This window comes from Chlamydotis macqueenii, chromosome Z (genome assembly GCF_036417535.1).
Source record: "Chlamydotis macqueenii isolate bChlMac1 chromosome Z, bChlMac1.mat, whole genome shotgun sequence".
NCBI classification, from domain to species: domain Eukaryota; kingdom Metazoa; phylum Chordata; class Aves; order Otidiformes; family Otididae; genus Chlamydotis; species Chlamydotis macqueenii.
The window spans coordinates 59,240,369-59,262,512 of record NC_141593.1 but is presented as its reverse complement, the minus strand read 5'-3'; the positions used below and the strand labels follow the sequence as shown (position 1 = coordinate 59,262,512).

Genomic DNA, 22,144 nt, shown 5'->3' with positions numbered 1-22,144 from the left:
CCTTCTCCTTCACTTAATTTCCATATAGTAGGAGCAGGAGGAAGAAAAGGAAAAAGAATATTCCACCCCACTTACTTTTTATATATATACTTGCAAGGAATGTGGGAGAAAGGAAATAAAAGAAAGTAAAAACACAAATAAAAGTGAATAAAGAAGAAGATCAGAAGAACAACAGCAATAATACAGTTTTTGTATTTAACTCCTTTCCTAAGACACAGGTACTCACATTCTCTTTCTGTTATTAACAAAAAAAAAAAATTCTTCGAAATTTAACCTAGATGAAGATACTTTCTTTTTTTAACAGAACTGCAAGTCTAAAATTTTCAAGTCTAGGCTAACTTCTGTAAACAACTTGGTTGGTCTGTAAAGATTTCCATAGTATTTATTCAAGTTCTCTTCATATTTTACCTGTGTAAATTAACAAAATAAATTTACATAATGGAAAATCACATACCCCAGTTCTGCCTCCAAAAAAATTCTAGCGTCTTCTGCATTGCAAAATGTTTTTTAACTGAGTAATGAACTCTTTGTATAAGCATATTGGAAAATCCTGTGCGTTTCAGAAGGTAGGCCATTGTTGGTGAATGCCCAAAAGGATCGACTGCCCAACCAGACTTTGGTTTTACTCCTGTTGACAAAAGAAAAAAAATAAAAAGGGAAGAAAGTTTTCCTTTTCACTCAAAGAAAGCTATATCAATATAATTCAAATCAGAGTACTAAAGAAAAAATTCCCAAGAAGATAAATTAAAATATACAGCTGAGTATTAAGCCTCCTGCAGAACACACCCTGGAATGAACAAGCTAGAATTAAACAGATAAATAATTAACAGGAAAAAAAAAATAAAAATCAAATGTCTTGATGGCAAGCTATTCTGCCCACCTATATAAAAACCTGAGATTTCTCTACATTGTTACACTATTTCAACTGTGTCTCAAGCACCTTTACATGGAACCCCAATTAAATACATCTCCTTTTTTACTTTAAGTAGTTTACGAATGTTACTACTGTAAAAGAAAGTTGAAAGAAAATGAATGGATGGAGATAGATTGATGCTGTAGCATGTTGAATTTTCACTGTAATTTAAATAATGTTAACCTTTGTTGGCTTTGGAACTAACTTTTCTTGTATTTGGTTGGCAATCATTAGAATCGTATTGATTAATATTGTCATTTCATGGAATTTCATACAAGCAAATAAAGAAGCTATATCTAACTCTTGTTTAACTGATTCAACATGGTTCCTTAGGCACATTTTTACAGTCCTACCAAAAATACAGTAGGGAAAGCATTATCCTTTAATTAGGTCTTCCCTCCCTCCCATCTCTTAATTATGTCACACTATGTTTATGAAAATTGCAATCTAAGAAAAACACAGTAAAATAGCTTTTTAAAATACTTTCAGTTAAATGGATGAAGTAATGTTAACTTATTATTAAAATCACTGTACAAGTATCTTCCTATATAAAAAAGGTTATCTCTACTTATAGAACTAAACAAAACAAACCTCCCGAAGCGACCAAAACGGTATAGCCGATGTTACTTGCAGTCAGTAATTCCTCAAAGTTGCAAAAGCAAATGAGTCAGTCTTCTTTTTTTTTTTTTTTAAACCAATCATAGCATCACAATGGGTTTAGATTTTATGACTACTACTGCTACAACAACTACTGCTAAATTTCATATTTACTTTTTCGGAAGTCTTACATAACAGAACTTAATGAATACACAGCCTGCAGAGTAGATCCAAATACATGAAAAGAGTATAAATTTTTAAGTTATTTTAAGGCTTCTCTGAAAAAAATAGAAACAGCAATCGGAAATTGTTTGTGATACCAGAGGCATGTGATCTACAATTCAGCATGATTTAATGTTATACTTTATTATGCCAATATACTATGCACATCTTTCATTGGTCAAGACAAAATGTTATGACATAAAATTGTTTAAATACAGTTCATCTAGAAACATCTACATGCAAACAGTAATTGCAAATAGTAGACTCAATTCTATAGCTTTCAAGAAGTGGTCTATTTAATGTTTCAGGAAAGCAGAGTAAAGAGAACCTTCTAAGTATTTCAGAAATAAAAAAAAAAAAGCATTTTATAATTCATCTCCTGTATCAATACAGCTAAATTTTAGATCAAGCTACATACCAAGGTTCTTTTCTAGCCACTGATGTCCTTCTATCAGTTGGTCAATTAAAGCAAAATAATGAGGAGAGGCTTCATCAGGCATGACCCATCCTCCTGTTACTATTTCAAACTGTCCATCTTTTATTAACCTGAAAAATACACAAATTGTTTTCAGAAACTTGCATTTGAAAATATACTCTTATAAATCAATTTCTGAATACCCAATAGGTATTGACGAGGGACACAACGCCAGAATCCAAACTGCTTGTGCTACTTCCATCACTGAACTACATTTCTTTAATCAAACAGGGGAAGAATGAACACATGAACAGTGAAATTTTTAATGTCTCTGTGCAACAAAAACCACCAGCTCTACTTCATGTGCCACAATATTTCATTTTTCTTTAATATTTCCAGCATAGACTACAAAATTAAGGTGTATGTGCCACAGTACAGAAGGCCAACTGAGTGAAATGCCTAGACATCTCACATGTCAAGCATTACTACTATTTCCCCATCTTTGATCTACCATTCTTTTTATTGTTTTAGAGAGCTGATAGAGCTTAGAAGTTTATTGTAGCTATAAAGGCTTCAGACCATCTCACTCATTAAAATGCCTTCTTGAAACAGATCACAGGATGATCCAGTCTCTCTATTAAGATGTTAGTGAACATAATGATCATACTTCCAGCATTAAGTGGTCTCTACAGTTGAATAATGAAATTTCAAGCACTTATATTGTACACTAGCATATAAATGTTTCATGAATTTAAAAAAAAATACAGTAAACTTATCAAAACTTAGTCACATTATAGATAATACTCACAAGAGTAACGAAAAACATAAGGTAAAAATAATCTCCATTTCAGCTTCTGTAAGTCTTACAGCACTTCAACCAATACTTGATTTTTCCCTCACGAAAGGACATAGCTCCCTAGTGACTATCATCTACTGTTCATTGTGTTCCTAGGGATCTTTTTAATCTCAAAAAACAGCTGTGCTATAATGTTCATGCATTGTACATAAATTGCTAAACAGATAGTTTTTTGTCATTCCCAAGCTTTCCAGCATTACCTAACCTTTGCAGCTGTGAGGCTCTCATAGCCTTAATGTGTACTGCAACCCATGCATCGTGACAGAGGGCATGAGAAGGAGGGCATCACAGAGATGAGCTAAGAACCGTTGGATCCTTTCTTAAAGCAAAGTAAAACAAAAAAAATTAAAAAAAACCCAAATCCCACCTTTTTTAGAAACTCCAAAATAGATCCTTGCTTCAAGTTTATTCAAGCAGAATGGTTTCTCATCTCAATGTCTAGGCAAACCTTACTTCTGTATTACATTTTGACTTGTGCTTTTAAAGAAAACTAGGAAGAGCAAAGGTTTAGAGTCTGCTCTACCTTATCATTTAAGCAGCTGCATGTTTATAAAAAACACACATGTAAAACCAAAAAAATCTAATTTCATAATTGTGTCATAACTGAAGAAAAAAAATACCATATATAAATAGTTAATATGAAAGATTGAAGTATTGGCAGTGGAATACAAATAATGTGACTTCAAATAAAGTCTATAGTCACAACTCCATCACAATTTGAACAACATTTTCATGGCTGTACATCAAAACTTTCAGTGAATTTTTTCAGCAACTCAGTAATTTTGCTTCACTTCTCTAAACGGATTTTTATTTTGTAACTGGAAAAAAACTGAACCAAGCCCAAAAAAAACCAGAACTCGAGTAATCAATTATTCCAGCAATTCTGCATCACAAAGCAAAATCACAAGTGTACATACAGTGTAGACAAAAATACAACATCTCAGAACATGCCACACAGAAGACAAGAAATAGTTCAGTATTCAAACCTTTTAACGGCATCCTTTTTTTGGATATCTATTCCATCCCACCATTTTGAAAAGTAAGAAATCTCAGACCACATAAATTTCCTTCGGTTGTCTTCTTGCAGTTTTATAACCATATTATTTAAGATATGCTGTGTCTGATCTCTGAAGTAATCATCGAAAGTCTTCAACCAACCTAAGAAACAGAGAACATGAAATTTAAGTTGCTTTCAGCAGCCTTAGAAACTTGCCTTCTTCTCACTCCCTACAAAAAGTTAAGTGAACTTTTCTTAAAAAGCTAAACCTTACATGCTGTGGATAGTTTGAAGTGCTAAACTCTCTTTATTTTAATAAAGTTTAGAAGTTTTATTTCCTAAAGGTATAAATATACAGAAGATTTGTCTTTCTACTTTGAGCAACAGAATACACATTTTTAAAGAACTGTGGAATTTATTTTTTTAATTTAGGCATAAATTAAGTAGTCAAAAAGGAAGATGGACATATCTGCAAATTGATCTTACTTGACAGCCTCCCCTAGGTTTCCTCATCTCTCATATTAAGGGGACTGCAGTGTCTACTAACAGATCACCTTCCCAGCCCAAGCCCTATTCCCAAAACACAAACCCCCAACATCCTCTAATCTTTCCCTCAATGTTTTATCTCTTCTTTCAAGTTATTAAGCACCCCATCTTCCTACTTCATGTAAAACAACTGAACGAAAATCCTTACTAGCAGCATCTTACACTTACAGCTTGAGGAGAAAATTAAGAGCCATTAATGGTATCCCACAGATCCTGAGGGTAAAGAAACAAAACTAGTACAAACGAAGCAGCATAAGCCCTGCAGCACATGTTGAGCATCATTTATAAAGGAGGAATTTGTCAGCAACGACTGAAAAAAGAAATATGTTTTAGCTGCATCGCCCATTAGAGAAGAGATCTTTGAGACGCAGAGTAAACAAAAAAAAACAATTTTAACCACACGTTCAGCCTTCATGGTGCAGTCTTCCATAAAAATCTTTAACCTCTTCCTAAAACCTTGCATAAGAAAGTAAATGCATCTTCCTTCCCAGAACCTGGAAGGGATATGTTGTTTTTGTAAGAACAACTGAAAAACAGAAGCAGATAAGCCTGTCTACTTAATACACAACTGGCATATTACTACTTTTCATTGCAGCTCGTCATGTATAAGCATTTCATTCAAGTGCTTCCAAAAGGGAATCAGCAGTTGAGTTTAAGGAGGTATCATATACAACAGAGTAACTACTGAAAAATGCAAGTGACATTACAATTTGGTCCTATCGCATGCATCTACATTTCAATATTTTGTGGTATAGGCAGTAGACTTGATCCAAACCAGCCAAAGAGAGTATTCTATGTCATAAATGTCACGCACAGTATATAAGTGGGGGTGGGTCGGTCAGACGGCTCACTCTTCTCTCGCTGTTTGGAATCATTCCAAGATCGTTTTCAGGGTTTGGTTTTTTTTTCATTCCATGACTGCTGCTTGGGATGGGCTGTATTGGTCATCGGTGGTTAGAAATTGTGCGTTTGTTTTGTGTATTTTATTATTCATAATGTTACTCCTATTATTATCTTTTTTTAATATATACATTATTGTCTTTTCCTTTGCTGCCCTAGTAAACTGTCTTCATCTCAATCCACGAGCTTTTTATTCATCCCAGTTCTCTCCCCTGTCCCTTGGGGAGGGGGAGTGAGCCGCTGTGTGGTACTTGGATGCTGACTGGGGTTAAACCATGACACGGAGGATTAACTAAAACCATCCTATGCTTTTTCTATACAGAAATGCAGCATAACAGCAAAGTATTTTAGCAGATTTTTATATTGCAGCAATAAAAGCAAACTTAGACTGAATTAGATTTCTTAAACATTCCTGAAAAACTGATAAACCAACCTAAATAAAGGAGCACAGCGCTAAATGACAAAGCAGCTAGCATAAGAATGCATGATGATGTAGGAAGAGCAGTCTTATGATTAGAGGTTGTTTTGTTTAATATATCCAGTTTATTAAGCTACAGAGGAAGGGTATAACATGGTTAGACACTGAACTTAGCATACTTCAGGAAGTCCTAGGAAATATTTACAAGTATTCACAGAACTAGCTGCAAGCCAACAGAAAGTCCTCTGATACCGTGTGTCTGGCATCTTGCATTTAAGTACATTTATTTCTGAATAGAACAGAGTATTTTCAGTCAGAAGGAGTGTACAACAATCATCCAGTCCAAATGCCTGGTCAAAGCTGATGAAAAGTTAAAGTATGTTATGAAGACTATTGTCCAAATGCTTCCTAAATACTGACAGGCTTGGGGCATCAACTATCTCTCTAGGTAGCCAGGTCCAGAGTTAGACTACCCTCTCAGTAAAAAAATTAAAAAAAAAATGTTTCCTAACGTCCAGTCTGAACCTCCCACCTCTGAATCTCTCCCAAGTGTCCTGTCACCAAATCCCAGGGAGAAGAGATCAGCATCTCCTTCTCCACTTCCACTCCCCAGGAAGCTGTAGAGAGCAATTAGGTCACCCCTCAGCCTCCTTTTCTCTAAACCAGAAAAACCTGGAGTCCTCAGTTGCTCCTCACAGGACATACCTTCCAGCCCTTCCACGAGCTTTGATGCCAAACTGAAAGAAAAGGTTTATCAGTCTATTTGGATCAGGAAGCTTTCAATACAAATACAGTTTACACATGGAAAAAGTGCTGCAACTACCAAAACTAAATATGCTAGTATCAGAACAATAACACTTGTTGGTTTAAATCTACATAAGGACCTTGGTCAATATAAAAATGTAAACAAAAGAATAATACTATCTTTAATATCATTATGCAAGTCTTGATTTAGTGAGTAATCAGGATTTTGCCAGCTACTTGCATTTTCAGCCAGCACATGTGATAGCAATAGAGGGTACACACTGTTAAGCTGCCTGCCTTTTGATTGTCTCACTCATGTTTGTCCACAAAAGTGGGGAAACTTGATTGTTTCTCCTCCATTCTGAGATTTATCACCATCATGCAGTTGTCCATTTTTTCATTTTTTTTTCCCCACTTTGCTAGTGTAAAGCTTCTTGGGTCAATAGCAGACTCCCAAGAATCATGTCCAAATACACTTCATTGCTATGTAAAAAATCCCGAAGCATTTCATTAACTGATTTGCCACTATTCCAGTCTACACTTTCCAGAGCAATTTCCTTCTTGAACCTCTACCAGCTCCTTGCACGAGAGAAAGGTATTCTTCTGTCCTAGCAGTTAAGTAACAGTTGTAGAGAAACAGGCAAATTTTCAGGACAAAATCAGAATAGAAGCTGACAGAATAGCATTATTTAAAAAGTAACCTAATTAAGTAAAAGCACTTTACAATTTGATCATGACAAGAACAACAAATCAACTTTGAAAACATGAAATGATTACTACCAAGAGTAGTTTGTGCACTGCTTACATGTGCTTACACTGCTTACACTGCAAGGTTGTTGAGGTTTTTGACATTTGTAATTTTAAACCAAAAGACAAAAGAAATAACTGTTGAAATAAAACAAAAAAAAAAAAAAGTCTTTTCAATTGCCTACTACAATAAATCTGAGACAGACTGAGAGAGTTGGGGCTGTTCAGCCTGGAGAAGAGGAGGCTCTGGGAAGACCTTATAGAGGTCTTCCAGTACCTCAAGGGGGCCTACAAGAAAGATGGAGAGAGGCTGTTCAGTAGGGCCTGTTGTGATAGGACAAGGGGTAGTGGTTTTAAAATAGAGGGAGGTAGATTTAGATTGGATATTAGGAAAATTTTTTTTACCATGCGAGTTGTAGAACACTGGAAAACAGGTTGCCCAGAGAGGTGGTGGATGTCGCATCCCTGGAAACATTCAAGGCCAGGTTGGATGGGGCTCTGAGAAACCTGATCTGGTTGGGGATGTCCCTGCTCCTTGCAGGGGGGTTGGACTAGATGACCTTTAAAGGTCCCTTCCAACTCTAACAATTCTACGATTCTAAGTCACAGTCCAGGGTTAAAGAGTCCTTAAAAAAAACTTCCGGTTTCTCTTTAAATCTGTTTTAACAAAGAGGCAGATCTACTGAATGTCAGGAATACTATCCCCTCTTAGATTAATGCATTTTTTGAGGGCAGTTTGCACCCCTGATTTACTTTACAAAAGATCATAATATTTTTCACCGAGTCTAAAATTCACATATCAATGCTGCTTCCTGCAACCTAAGAAACTTTAGTAATTTATTAATTTATGGCAGTATTAAATAAAACTATTGAATTTATCTAGCATTATAGAGCTTTCCAGAAAATAAAAGCAATCTCTGGTTGGAGATGTCCCTGCTTCTTGCAGGGGGGTTGGACTTCATGACCTTTGAAGGTCCCTTCCAACCCTAACCGTTCTATGTTTCTATTCTATGTTTCTTTGCACCAAAATTAGTGGAAATTCAGTTCTTGGATTTTTAAAATGTAGACTCAAGTTAGTAAAAAAAGTTGTGTGTGTTGTTTTTTGTTTGGTTTTGTTTTGTTTTTTTAACAGTTATGCTTAATTCTCAACTAACTAGTTCCCGGAAGAAGACACAATTAGGTAACTGTTTTCATAGCTAACAAAGTAAAAGAATCATAAGCTGAAAGAAGATATGTTGGCTCTTAATAACATCCATGCTCCACATAACCTGTGATGCAGCAATGGTAAAAGTTGTTCTTAAAAACACAAACAAGAAATTCATGTAATCATGAGTTCTTATCAGTGCTTGTAGAACTTAAGTACAGTATATGTGTTTAACTGATCATACACAGGCACACAATAATGACAATAATGCAAATACTAGAAATAAATCAAAAAGCTAAGTTTTAACTTACATTTTAGCAAGTACAACTGCACATGGAAAGAATTTAGCATTAGCTCCTTTATAGGTTCAGTAGTTTTAAAAATTCCCTTATTTTAAGGTCTGACATAAAACTTCAGTGCCAGTTTCACCAAAAAGAAGTATCTTTTCAGTAAAGATGAATGGCTCATTAGCCAAGACTGTGAAAAAAAACCTGAGAAACAATGTCTCTCAGGCAAGGTTTTCTCAAAATGAAAACTAAAAGTAGCCTAAAATAGTTCTTCAGTTTTCTATTTGGTATTGTATAAACCAGAATAAGATGGAAAGCCACCTGGAACATCGCTGTGTTGAAGCATTCATTCTGATTCAAAAGAAGATAAATAAAAGATGAGCCTCTTGTTCTCCAAAAATATTATCTGAAGTCAAGTCATTTAGGTAGAAGGAAACACACTGATATTAAGTAAGTACGTCAGTGTGTTTACTTTTCCAATGGCACAATAACTTGCAAGAGATCTCTGCTTAATGGACCACAAGAATAATTTCATATTTATCACATTTAATTTCATAAGCATAGCTTAAAAACTCATGATTGTACATTTCACCAAAAGCAAAATCTGTCATGAATGATGAGGTACTCTGAAAATTACAAATAGACTTCTTATGTGTTATGCTTACACAATGCAAGGTCAATTTCTCTTTCACACATATCAAATCTGCTTCCCTCAGAACTAAAATGGGAAGAAAATTTCTACTGATCGGGAATTAAAAGGGTGATCTCTGTAATAGTCCTGTTCCAAACACGCTAGGAAAACTAAGAAATCACCTGAAAACCATATCCAGATCTGGTCATCAGAAAACAAACCTGAAACTCCATGGAATATTAACAGTATCAAACTTTAATGCCTTTTTCTTTTATCTTAACACTGCAATTAATTTCATAGGGCTATACAGATTTCCTCCTCAGAAACCGAAGCAGTCTTAAATAATAAAAAGGAGTTAATGTGAGTGCTAGTAAGGTAAAGTTACCAATGTTATAGATAATTCATGAAGTGTTAAGAAGTTGTATTTAAACCTGATGTACATGTACATACACTTCTACATACATTTTCATTTTTGGTTATGCAGAAACTGGGGGGGGAAGGTGGGGCAGATAGGAGGAGGGAAAATTTATTTTAGTCTCCTTCAATTCCACTTAAATAATGCTTGCACTAGGTCTGTACATACAACTACATTCAGCAATAAAATACTCTGATCTGCCGCACACATATACTTCAAAGCTCACAAGTCTCAATTCTTAAGTAATTTAATGAGAAGACATTACCAAAATCATCACTACCAACAGAGCAATAAATGCTAGAGGTATCTTTTGATCCCTTGGGTCATATCTGAACATCATCTTTCAAATTCAGTTGTGCTGGTTGATAATACCGCTGTCCCTGAGCAGGGTTCTCCCCTCTGGAGTTCAGCTGCCTAATCCACTTCAGGCAGTCACATGAAATTGCCGTTGAAGCGTATGAGAGCTAACATAAGGGCTTTGCCAGCACAGCAGGTTATACGATCACTCATTAATCTGCTCCAGAAAGAAATGCCACCCATCTGTGATGGCTATAACCTCATACAACACAGCTGTTTGTAAACTGAAAGTGTCTCCATTGCTTGAGATTAATCTGCACTGTGTGAAGTCCCTCTAAATCTGCCATGCTACTGAGGTGCTCAAATCTTCAGCAACTGGCAGCAGCTAAAAGACAATTATTTCTGCCACTGATAAAGAATGTGAAGGGGACCCATTCTCATACCTGATTTCCCAATAAGAGGTAAATACATTAGCTAATGAAGGGAGAAGCATAGCGACCCCAAGTTTGTAGGTCCTGGTTGAATTCATACGGAAGCAGCGAAAACCCAGATTTAGCAGAATTCAGCAACACAACGTATTTCTGAGCATCAGCACATAAGCCATCCCCCAAAACAGAACTTGGAACCTAAGACCACGCTCCCTTCCCTATGGATTCTGTTTCAAGGCCGTTTCTTTGCTTTTGAGCTACAGATTCTCACTAGCATAACTGGTCTTGTGAAAAGTGAAAGATAAAGTAGCCTCAAATGAGAAAACATAAAATGTAATGAGAATTTAAAGCTTCTGTTAATATAGTTGTATCTTTACCAACTCCATTTCTTGGTATTTTTCACATACATTGTTACGAAACAGGCTCATTATGCCTCAAGCTTTTCTGCCAGAAGGCACTTTCTTTGCAGCATGACTTTTAATCCTCTGTGGGAAAGGAATAACATAACCATTAGCTATACAAGAGATTTCAGATCTTTGTTACAGATCAACTTTCCTTCTTTCAAGTGCTTATTAATATGCAGTTTCATAGTGCAGACAGTTTCACAGAAATGTCCTTACCAAAAGCAGCACTAAGTCAGGAGGTTTCGATGACAACACTCTTTGTAAAAGCAAACAATAACCAGTCTTGCATGATCACCTTTGGTGATGGAACAGTTTATACTTACAAGCAGTATATCTCAGTTTATCTCTACTTGATATCAACTGAGTAGCCTCAACAGGCTCGGAGATGTTTAGATTGTGTGCACAGAGAAGATGCAGATTTCTCAATTTTAGTTGCTGCTGGCAGAAGGGCAGATATAATTTTATAGTAAAGGCATGAAGAACTTGGGTATTAAGAATGAAGACTTTAGGAACCAAAACTACACACCAGTAAGAAAGTCAGCTATCAAAGGTGAACAACAACACCATTAAGACTTCAGGCAGGTTCTTGGGAATAAACTATGCAGGAAAAAAGTTACAACAGAAAGATGAGACATCTCTCACAACATCACAAAATTTTTTAAATCTTATTATTGACGGGGCAGTCACAGAGAGGACTTCTTTCAGAGAGCTGGAAGAACAAGTACTTTACTATAGATGTAACGAGTGACTCCCTCCAAGATAGATACCTGAATGCTAGCAAAAAGTCCATCGCTGAAGCTAAGTTCATTATGGCCAACACTCCTGTGTTTGGAAGAGGGCAAAACAGAACCAGATTAAATTTCATTAAATGAGTCCTCAAGTGCAACAGGAGACATTATTCAGATGTAAAATTAAGGAACAGACAGACACATCACAAACATATTTCCCGGGTATGTAGAAAACTCCTACTAGGAAAGTACAGGAAACTCCATGATTGATAACACGAAAAGTTAAGCAGGAAAAGGTGTTGATGAGGCTATCTCTGGTTGTACAGCAGTATCTATACTGCTGTATCTATACTGCTTTACCTGTTGCAGAAGTTCAGTAATTCTGGAGAGTCAAAAACTTTTTTTGGAGGGCGTAGGAAGGTGGAGGTATTTTGTCAGAGGTTTTTTTTGTGTTTTTTCTTTGTTTGGTTGGGTTTTGGTAGTATGTCTTTTTTTATTTGAGGCTTCTGATTTTTGTTTGTTTTGTGGTTGGGAGGTGGTGTTTGTTTGCTTTTCTTTACTGTTCGGTTTTGTTAGCATTGGGGGTTTTTTTTTGTTGATTTTTTTTTTGGTGTTGTTTAGTTGGTTTTTTTTAAATACAGAACTAAGAACCTAAACCTGACAGAGAAGGCTGTCATACTTATAGAGGATCTCTGGACCTTCAAAAAGAAGGTATATTATTTCAAGCATCATAGCAAATATACAGTGAAGCTGTCATAGTTCAGCCCCCATTGGGACCAGACTACGCAGTCTCTCTCTCACTCCCCCCACCCTCCGAGAGAATAGGGGGAGATGATATAAGGAAAAATGGCTCGAGGTTTGAGATAAGAACAGGGAGAAAATCCTTAAAGTTACTGTCACGGGTAAAACAGACTCGATTTGGGGAAGATATTCATTTATCACGACAAACATCAGGATAATGAGACAGAGAACAAGATAACCTCCCCTCACCCCTTCCTCTTCCAAGGCTTAACATTATCTCTACTACCTTCCCCTCCCTAAGCGGCACAAGAGGGAAGAGGGAATGGTGGTTGCGATCAGTTCATCACGCGTTGTTTTACACCGCTGCTTCATGGTCGGGGGAAGAACTCCTCACATTCCTCCCTTGCTCCTTCATGGGGTCCCTCCCACGGGCCACAGTCCTTCATGAAACTGCTCTGGCGTGGGTCATCTCTTCCACGGGGTACAGTCCCTCCAGAACGACTGCCCCAGTGGGCTCTCCATGGGCCACAGCCGCCTTCAGACATCCACCTCCCCTGGTGTGGGGTCCTTCATGAGCTCCAAGTGGATCTCTGCTCTTCTGTGGACCTCCATGGGCTGCAGGGGGACAACCTGCTCCACCATGGTCGTCACCACAGGCTGCAGGGGAATCTTGGCCAGGAGCCGCATTACTCCTCCCCCTCTTTCTTCACTGACCTTGGCATCTGCAGCCGTTCCTCTCACAAGAAAAGTTCTTCACAACAGGCTTGCAGACGCCCCTCAGAATCTCTTCACATCATCCAGCTCATCTCCTCTCCACTTCTTGCAGCCCGGCCGGGCTGAGTCGGGTCCAGTTGGCCGTCTGCCGAGAGGCCAGAGGGTGAGGCCTGCAAGGCCCATGAGGCCTGAGCCTCCCCCTCTGCGCCTCTGCCCCTGCTCAGCTTCTTCACATCTTCTCTTTTTTTTTTTTTTCCCCCTTCTTTAATACGTTATTGCAGAGGCGTTATCACGGAATATTCTCCTACCAATCAGCTCGGCCTTGGCCAGCAGCGGGTCCGCCCTAGGCCCGGCCGAGTCCACTGAACAAAGGGGAGCGACTTCTAGCAGTTTCCTACAGAAGCCACCACCTTAGGCCCCACCTCACTAACAAAACCACAACAGAAGCTCAAGGCATTCATCACTGAGCAAGCTTAGTAACTGGCCATCCTAATTTCAAGGCTAATAAGAGACATGCCCATCTTCCCAATAATTCCACTATTTTGGGGACCCTTCTCATAGGGGTCTGAATAGCAATACAGAGCTATTCAGTCTGCTAGCCCCAAAAGACACATATCTAAAAACCAGAGGCTCTGATGAAATCCCCTCCAGCATAAACTGATATTGATAGCTTTTGCTATTGGCCAGCTGAGTCAACAGCAGCCTCAAGAGACTGCCTGCCTTGCTTGGCATATAGCAAAGGAGAGTGTAATCTGTGGTGACAGATGTTAGTATCTACCAAAATAATTTTGACCTGAAAAGACGTCCAGTAACTTCAATACTCAAATTCCTTAGAATACAAGTGCTCAGTGGGCCACTTTTGGTAAGCAGAACTGTTTACAGGATGAATCAAACACTAGATTAAGGCACCCAACACCAAAGTTTGTCAGATACAGAAAGTGTTGGCTGTGAAAAGCTACCACAGCTCATTACAGGAGATAAGACAGTAATCTGTATGTGAAGAAGAAAGTAGAAGGCTAGAGGTCAGAAAGCTAAAGGTTAGCTCCAAAAAGTCCTTCCAGAATGGCAACAAAAACTGGTCAATTCTGCATGGAGTACTGACAAGACAGGCCAGGCACCACACAGGAAATCACCCCAATATACGCTGTTTTGGAAGACAGTAAGAATGTAAATTAAAAAAAAATATATATATATATATAACCAAAATTATTAGAACCTGTAGAAAAATAAACTGCAGGAAAAAGAAAAAAAAAAAAATTATCAGTGCGAGAACAATGAGCCCCTACCAAACCTTGTGACTTGAATGGACACCAGTAAAGTTTTCTGCAAAGTTCGTAGCTTCCATCACGATATTTCCTCGTGCTCCTGTAGAACTACCTCAGCCTGCACTGGGCAGCGGGTCTTCGTGCAACTCAGATAAAGTTATCTCAGGCAGACAGAGGTGACACTAGGCAACTGGCCTCTAGCGGGATGCTAACCATCCTATCTCAATTACGATATGATCCTACAGGCTTCAGTAGAAAGAAGGGAGAGAATTAAACTCCATACCCCTTTCTAATAAGGACAAGACAATTAGAAGCTCTGCACATTTCTTTTGGATGGTTTCAGATTTATGAAATGACTGTACAAAGTATGGCTTCTTTCTACGAGAGTTTTCAGAAGAACAACCACCAGAGAGGAAATAAACGAATACAGGTTTAAAGACAGCTCTACAAAAAAGCAGATCAAAGATTATGCCATTTTCTCTGAATATTTTTACTAAATCCACACTTTGTTATTTTAGCTGTCGTAACTGGACAATACAGTCCTGCTAAATTCCAAATTTTCTTTGAAAATGCCAAATATGTGCAAATAAAAGCCTCTTGTGTTCAAACTTCAATTTCTTACTTCACTCAGATCCACAGTACTTCAAAGGAAAAATTAAACTGCTAGAGAGATACACAGAGTAAAGTTTAAAATCACTGAAATTGTGGCTTTCCACAATAATAAGTAGCTTCACTAGCTTCTCATTGTCAGTGTACATGTACCAGGAGTATACTATAGCAGTATAATTCACTGCTTTTTTTGGTGTATTTTACAGTCAATTAAAAATAAAGTGATACTTCTCCATTTTATTTATTACACAGTAAGGATCCACTTGGGAGGAAGAACTGAGATTATGTAAATATACCCAGGTTTCAGTTTAAATCCAGACTCTATATTATCCCACTGCAGACTGGGGGCAGAGGTGTGCACAAAACAGTAAAGAAAGCATTACAGTGAAAAACCTTGGATTTACTATTGTCACATCTTCCAAAAAAGCACTTCTGTTTAGCACAGACTGACGGTTAAATATCTATGACAATTCAAAAAGTCAGAACAAGAACAGGCCATATTTAATGCAGCAATGAATAAGCTGACTAAGCTACTGGTAGGATGAACACAGAAAAAAACATATTACTTTTAAATATCAACCCTGAAGTTCTACTCCAATTAAGTACATCTACAACTTTTACCATAACAGTTGTCACTTAAAGTCAATGGCACTTGAATTATACACCTGCTTTACTACCTTGCCAGACTTAAATCTAACATTAATTTACTATTAATTGGTATGCTTTAAAAAAAGCACCAAATGTTAACAGAAATAGCAATATATTTCTTAATTCAAAAGCCTCTAGATACTCAAATCAACACAGTTAAAATATTACCTGGGTCATTATGTGAGTGAGGCACAACAAAAACTTGAAGAGGTTCACTGTCCCATTCATTCTCATTGTACGTGATATCAAATCCTTGTTTCCACACGCCACCATCTGGATTATCGAAAGGAAGAATGTCATACACATCCAGCATCTAAAAAAAAAAAAAAAAGAGTAAAATGAACATAAAATAGGAATTCACAAAAACAGTTCTGCTATTGAAAACCAAAGCTGTTTTCATCAAAAATGGATCAGCTTCTTCATTACACAGGGACAGATGAAGAGTCAAATGAGTAGAAAAACTACGAAAAAGAGCAAGTTTCAAGTCACACTACGATGCCCAAGACACACCTGGCAGGAACAGGATCATTTAGTAGGCCCTGTTCTGAGGGAACTGAAATTGATTAGAAAAGCAATAGGAATAACAGCCTTAAGTCACAAGAATTATGACAGCTCACAATGGCATTGGGGCAGGAGGGCAGGGAGAGGATTACACAGAATAGCACAATGCACTAAATAGGGGAAAGCAGAAGATGAAGGGGACAAACTAAGCAAGCAGTAAGACTGGATGACAACATGAGAGAGATTGAGGCAAGGCAAACTCACAAAAGGGAACTGAAATAAACTATCAAGGAAAAATGTTCAGAACTATAGCCAATTGCTGTAACAAAGTTCCTTATACATTTACTGTTGCCCAGTACACTAATCATACAAGGAAGGACATACTTCACTTGTCAATCCGAGTAAGAAGGTTACAAGCAAATAAAGCAACTCCAGAGTTACTTTAACAAGTTCCTGTGAAATTTAGATACCACTAGAGAGCTTTACAGAGAACCTTCTAATGTGAGTTTAGACCAAAGTACCAACTTTTCTTTTTTCTCCTCCTTTTTTTTTTTTTTTTTTTTTTTTCTGGTAATGCCCTGGTCTGCTTTTAGGAAAGATGACAAACTTCATGAACACGAACTATCATCCGGTCAAGCCCTTTACTGGCACTGTACTTTAAAAAACTTAAACTAAACTTTATTCACTCCTAACTTCAGGTTAGGATATAACTGTACAACTCACAAATTTTCTTCAACAAACATTTCACTTCCACAAAAATACCCTACAGGAGTAATTTAGTACACGAACACCACAAAAGCTAAGACTTTCACAGAATAGTTTGGGTTGGAAGGGACCTTTAAAGGTCATCTAGTCCAACCCCCCTGCAAGGAGCACAGACATCTCCAACAGGATGAGGTTGCTTAGAGCCCTGTCCAACCTGGCCTTTAATGTCTCCAGGAACGGGGCATCAACAACCTCGTTGGGCAACCTGTTCCAGTGCTTCACCACCCTCATTGCAAAAAAAATTCTTCCTTATACCAGTTCTAAATCTACCCTCTTTTAGTTTAAAACCGTCACCCCTTGTCCTATGGCAACAGGCCTTGGTAAAAGTTTGTCCCTGTCCTTCTTATAAGCCCTTTTTAAGTATTGAAAGCTGCTGTAAAGTCTCCTCAGAGCCTTCTCCTCTCCAGGCTAAACAGCTCCAAGTCTCTCAGCATGTCCTCATCGGAGAGAGGTGCTCCAGCCCTCTGATCATCTTCATGGCCCTCCTCTGGACTCACTCCAAGGAGTCCACATCCTTCTTATGTTGGGGCTTCAGAGCTGGACACAGTACTCCAGGTGGGGTCTCACCAGACTGGAGTAGAGGGGCAGAATCACCTCCCTCGACCTGCTGGCCATGCTCCTCTTGATGGGGCCCAGGATGCGGTTGGCTCTCTGGGCTGCAAGGGCGCACTGCCGGCTCATGTTGAGCTTCTCATCCATCACCACACCCAAGTCCTTCTTCTCAGGGCTGCTTACAATCCATTCTCTGCCCAGCCTGTATTTGTGCTTGGTGCTTGGGATTGCCCCAACCCACATGCAGGACCTTGCACTTGGCCTGATTGAACTTGATGAGGTTCACATGGGCCCACCTCTCCTGTCTGTCAAGGTCCCTCTGGATGGTATCCCTTCCCTCCAGGGCCGTCAACCACACCCTGCAGTTTGGTATTGTCAGCAAACATGCTAAAGACACACTCAATCCCACTGTTCATGTTCCAAAGATGTTAAACAGTGACAGTCCTTCATGAACTGCTCCAGCATGGGATTCTCTCCAGAGGCTACAGTCCTCCAGGAAACCCTCCAGTGTGGACAGTCTATGGACCACAGTTCCTTCTAAAAAGTATCTGCCAGCTTCATGGGCTGCAGGGAAATACTTGCTTCACAGTCATCTCCTCCACGTGCTCCAGTGGCTAGAACATGTTTTCTCCTTCCTTCTTCAATGACCTTAGTGTTCACAGGGTTGTTTCCCCTACTTTTTTTTCCTTATATCTTACTGCCATGCAGCATTTTCCTCCTTCTTAAAACATGTTCTCGCAGAGGTGTCACCACCCTTGCTGATGGAGGGCTGCATCCTGCAGTGAATCTGTTTTGGAGACAGCTGTAACAGCTGTGTCCAGCATGGGGCTGTGCTGATCCCTCCTCACAGACACCATACCTGGAGTCCCCTGATGCCAAAACCAGGACACTAGCACCCAGTACTTTCCACCCTCATTTCAGTGAAATACACCTTTAAAAACAGTTAAAATATACATTCATCACACACTTCATAAACATCACTTTCATCTACAAAAAAAAAAAATTCCCCACACCAAAACCAAAATGACATAACACTGAAAAAATAGAAGTTTTACACACACAATAAAACTACACCCCTTATCATAGAATGGTTAGGGTTGGAAGGTACCTTCAAAGGTCATGTAGTCCAACCGCCCTTCAATGAGCATGGACATCCCCCACCAGATCAGGTTGCTCAGAGCCTCATGCAGCCTGGCCTTGATCCTTCCGCCTCATTACAAAACCAAAAACTCTGGCAATGGCCAATCCAAGTTTTAGCCATTGCCACTCCCTATTCCTGTCCTTATGTCTCATTCCTCCAGGCCCCAGGCTGGGCGCTAAAAAGGACCACAGTGCGTTGACCTCAGCTGGGTTGGCGTCTAGCAGCCAGCCAAGGTCAACCCACCACAGGCCTTTAGCTTAAGACAAAAAGAGAAGTCAGTCGTGTTAGATGGGAATACAAGCCACTGTAATCCTAGAACTAGCAGAGCCTCAGTTGGGCCTACAGTGTCCACACACTAGATATCTATGGCCTGTACAAGATCTTGTCACGTCTCTGCTCCACCGGGATTGCTTTGGACAATATTGCTCAATCGAAAATACAGGTGCAATACTTGCAGATACATGCATTCTGTATGGTCAGCTTAAAGGGACCAAATAAGAGTTAAATTGAAATTAGTCTAATACCTTATTTTCTTTCTTTTCTAAAGTTTAATTTTGAGGAACTGTAGTTTTTTCTGTGAAATGCAACCTTCTGAATAAAATTAAGTGCATACTCTGTAAATTTGCCAGTTACCAATGAGTGACCTTATGACTGATAAACTCTTTCAACATTTCAACCATTAAAACATTTTGATTTCAAAAGCAACAATTCATGGAATTGCCTGCACTTCCATGGGTTTTTCTCATGGATGTAGCCTGAATTTCACAAGCAACTTTCTTCAGTCTGCAAGATAGCAATTTTTCACAGTCCATAACATACATAATATTTTCCCTAACATCTACAGCCTTGCAGTTATCTCAAACCATGCTGCTATGACTACGAGCTCTAGAGCTAGAAAACGCCAGGAAATAAATCTTGAAATCTTAACAGCTGTCTGACGTAGCTGGCTCAATCACCTGACCCATCATCTAAAGACGTTTGCTGTCTGCCAGGAGCCCAGATCTGTGATGTACAGGAACTCTGAAGCTCGGTCACTGCAACTCACTGTCTACTACCCCGTGTTGTTCTTACATGTAGGTACCAATGATACTGCCAGGGGCAACTCAGACTGCATCAGAAGTGACTAGAGAGTTCTGGGGGTAGTAATCAAGGTCATAGAGGCCCAAAAAAAAAACAACAAACCAAAACAGGACTTAAGCAGAGTCACCTCTAGTGTTTGCATGTAAGCAAATGCAAGGAAGTGCCTACAAGGCACAATCACAGAGAAATCTCAAAAATCTTTTCTGAGAAAGCAGCATGCTGGGCTGCCTCTCTGAAGTACACTAACGCACACACCATGGGGAATAAACACAGTGAGTTAGAGATCAGTGTGCAGTTACAAGCCTATGATCTTGTCGGGATCATGGAAATACGGTTGGATGACTCTAATGACTGTAAAGTTGCAATGGAGGCATATAAGATCTTGAGGAAAGACAGGCCAGGAACACAAGGAAGAAGAGTTGGCCTTCATGTGACAGAGCACTGGTGTGCATGGAGCTCTGCCTGCAGATGGATGAGAAGCCATCTGAGAGCTTATGGGCAAGGACTAAAAAGCAGACCAGTATGGGTGACATTGCAGCGGATGTCAGCTGTACGCTTCCTGACCAGGAATAGCAAATGGATGGGGCCCTCCACAGACAGATAGGAGCAGCTTCACATTTGCAGGACCTGGTCCTCATGGGGAACTTCGACCACCCTGTTACAAGCTGGAGGGACAACACAGCAGGGCATAAGCAATCCAGGAGGTTCCTGGAGTACATCTATGACAAATTTCTAACCCAAGTGATAGAGAAGTGCTCTGTTGGATCTCTTAGCTGTCAACAATGAGAGGCATGTTGGGGCTGTGAAGGTCAAAGGCAGCCTTAGCTGCAGTGACCATGAGATGGTGAAATTCAGGACCCTGAGAGGAGGATAAGGTCCTGGAGGGAAAATGTGTCTAAGAAAGCTGGTTAATATTCAAGAATCTTCTCCTCCAAGCCAAAGAAAAGTCCATCACAACAAGTAGGAAGTCAGACAAAAATGCCAATAGGCCTGCATGCATGGATGAACAAGGATCTCCTGGCAAAACTCAAACACAAAAAGGAGGCATTAAAAGCAGAGAAAGGTAATGTGGGAGGGATACAGAAATATTGTCCAAGCATCCAGAGGTGAAGTTAGGAAAGCTAAAGCCCAAATGGAACTGAATCCAGCCAGGAATGTCAAAGGCAACAAGACGACTTCTATAACTACACAGGTGACAAAAAGAAGCCTAAGGCCTGCTGCTGAATGTGACAAGCGGCCTGGTGACATAGGATATGGAAAAGGCTCAGGTACTAAGTATCTTCTTCACCTCAGTCTTTACTAGCAAAACTGGCCTTCATAAATCCCAGGTCCCAGAGACCAGGGTAAAAGTCTGAGGCAAGTAAGATGTGCCCTTGGTGGAAAAGGGCCAGGCCAGGGAATACTTAAACAAACCGGACATATCTAAGTCCACCAGGCCTGGTGGGATGCACCCACAAGTACTGAGGGAGCGGGCTGTTGCTACTGCAAGGCCACTCACAACAACCTTTGAATGATCATGGTGATTAGAAGTGCCCAAGTACTGGAGGAAAACCATGTCATTCCTATCTTCAAGAACAGCCAGAAGCAAGGCCGAGGGAACTACAGGCTGGTTAGTCTCACTTTGATCTCCAGAAAGGTTATGGAGCAGCTAATCCTGGAAACCATTTCCAGGCACATGAAGGACAAGAAAGTCAACAAGAGTTGTCATCATGGATTCAGCAAGGGCAAGTCATGCTTGACCAACCTGAGAAACTTCTACGATGAAATGACTGGCGTGGTAGATCAGGGGAGAGCAGTGGATATTGTCTACTTCGACTTCTGCAAGGTTTTAAGCACTGTCTCCTGTAAGATCATCATGGAGAAGCTGCTGATACGGGCTGGATGAGCAGACAGTGAGATGGATCAAAAATCAGCTGAACAGCCAGGCCCAGAGCGGGGTGACCAGTGGTATGAAGTCTAGTTGGAGGCCAGTAACCAGTGGTGTACTCAGGAGTCACTACCGGCTCCAATCCTATTTTATATCTTCATTAATTACTTGGATGATAGGGCAGAGTGCACTCTCAGCAAATTTGTAGACACCAAACTGGGAGGAGTAGCTGATACACCAGAGGGTCATGCTGCCATCCAGTTGGATTTTGACAGACTGGAGAAATGAGCTAACAGGAACCTCATGCATTTCAACAAGGGGAAGTCAGGAGGACTTCAACAAAGTCCTGCACCTGGGAAGGAACAATCCCAGGCATCAATACATGCTGCAGGTAGCCCAGCTAGATATCAGCTTTGCAGAAAATGACCTGGGAAACCCAGTGGAAGACAAATTCAATGCGAGACAGCAATGTGCTCTTGCAGCAAAGAAGGGCAATGGCTTCCTGGGATGCATTAAGGAGGAGAGTTGCCAGCGGGTCAAGCAATGTGATTCTTCCCCTCTGCTCACCAATG

The 22,144-nt window shown here is 39.5% G+C and overlaps 1 protein-coding gene across 1 annotated transcript in view; it reads right to left on the bottom strand.

The window, feature by feature from the left end:
• MAN2A1 (mannosidase alpha class 2A member 1) overlaps positions 1 to 22,144 on the bottom strand; it is a 115,984-nt gene that overhangs the window by 75,429 nt on the left and 18,411 nt on the right. The window contains exons 3-6 of the mRNA XM_086769882.1: positions 15,835 to 15,979; positions 3,990 to 4,161; positions 2,151 to 2,278; positions 455 to 628 (exon numbers count right to left, since the gene is read on the bottom strand). Coding sequence (XP_086626008.1) covers positions 455 to 628; positions 2,151 to 2,278; positions 3,990 to 4,161; positions 15,835 to 15,979 — 619 coding nt within the window. The remainder of the gene's footprint in view (positions 1 to 454; positions 629 to 2,150; positions 2,279 to 3,989; positions 4,162 to 15,834; positions 15,980 to 22,144) is intronic.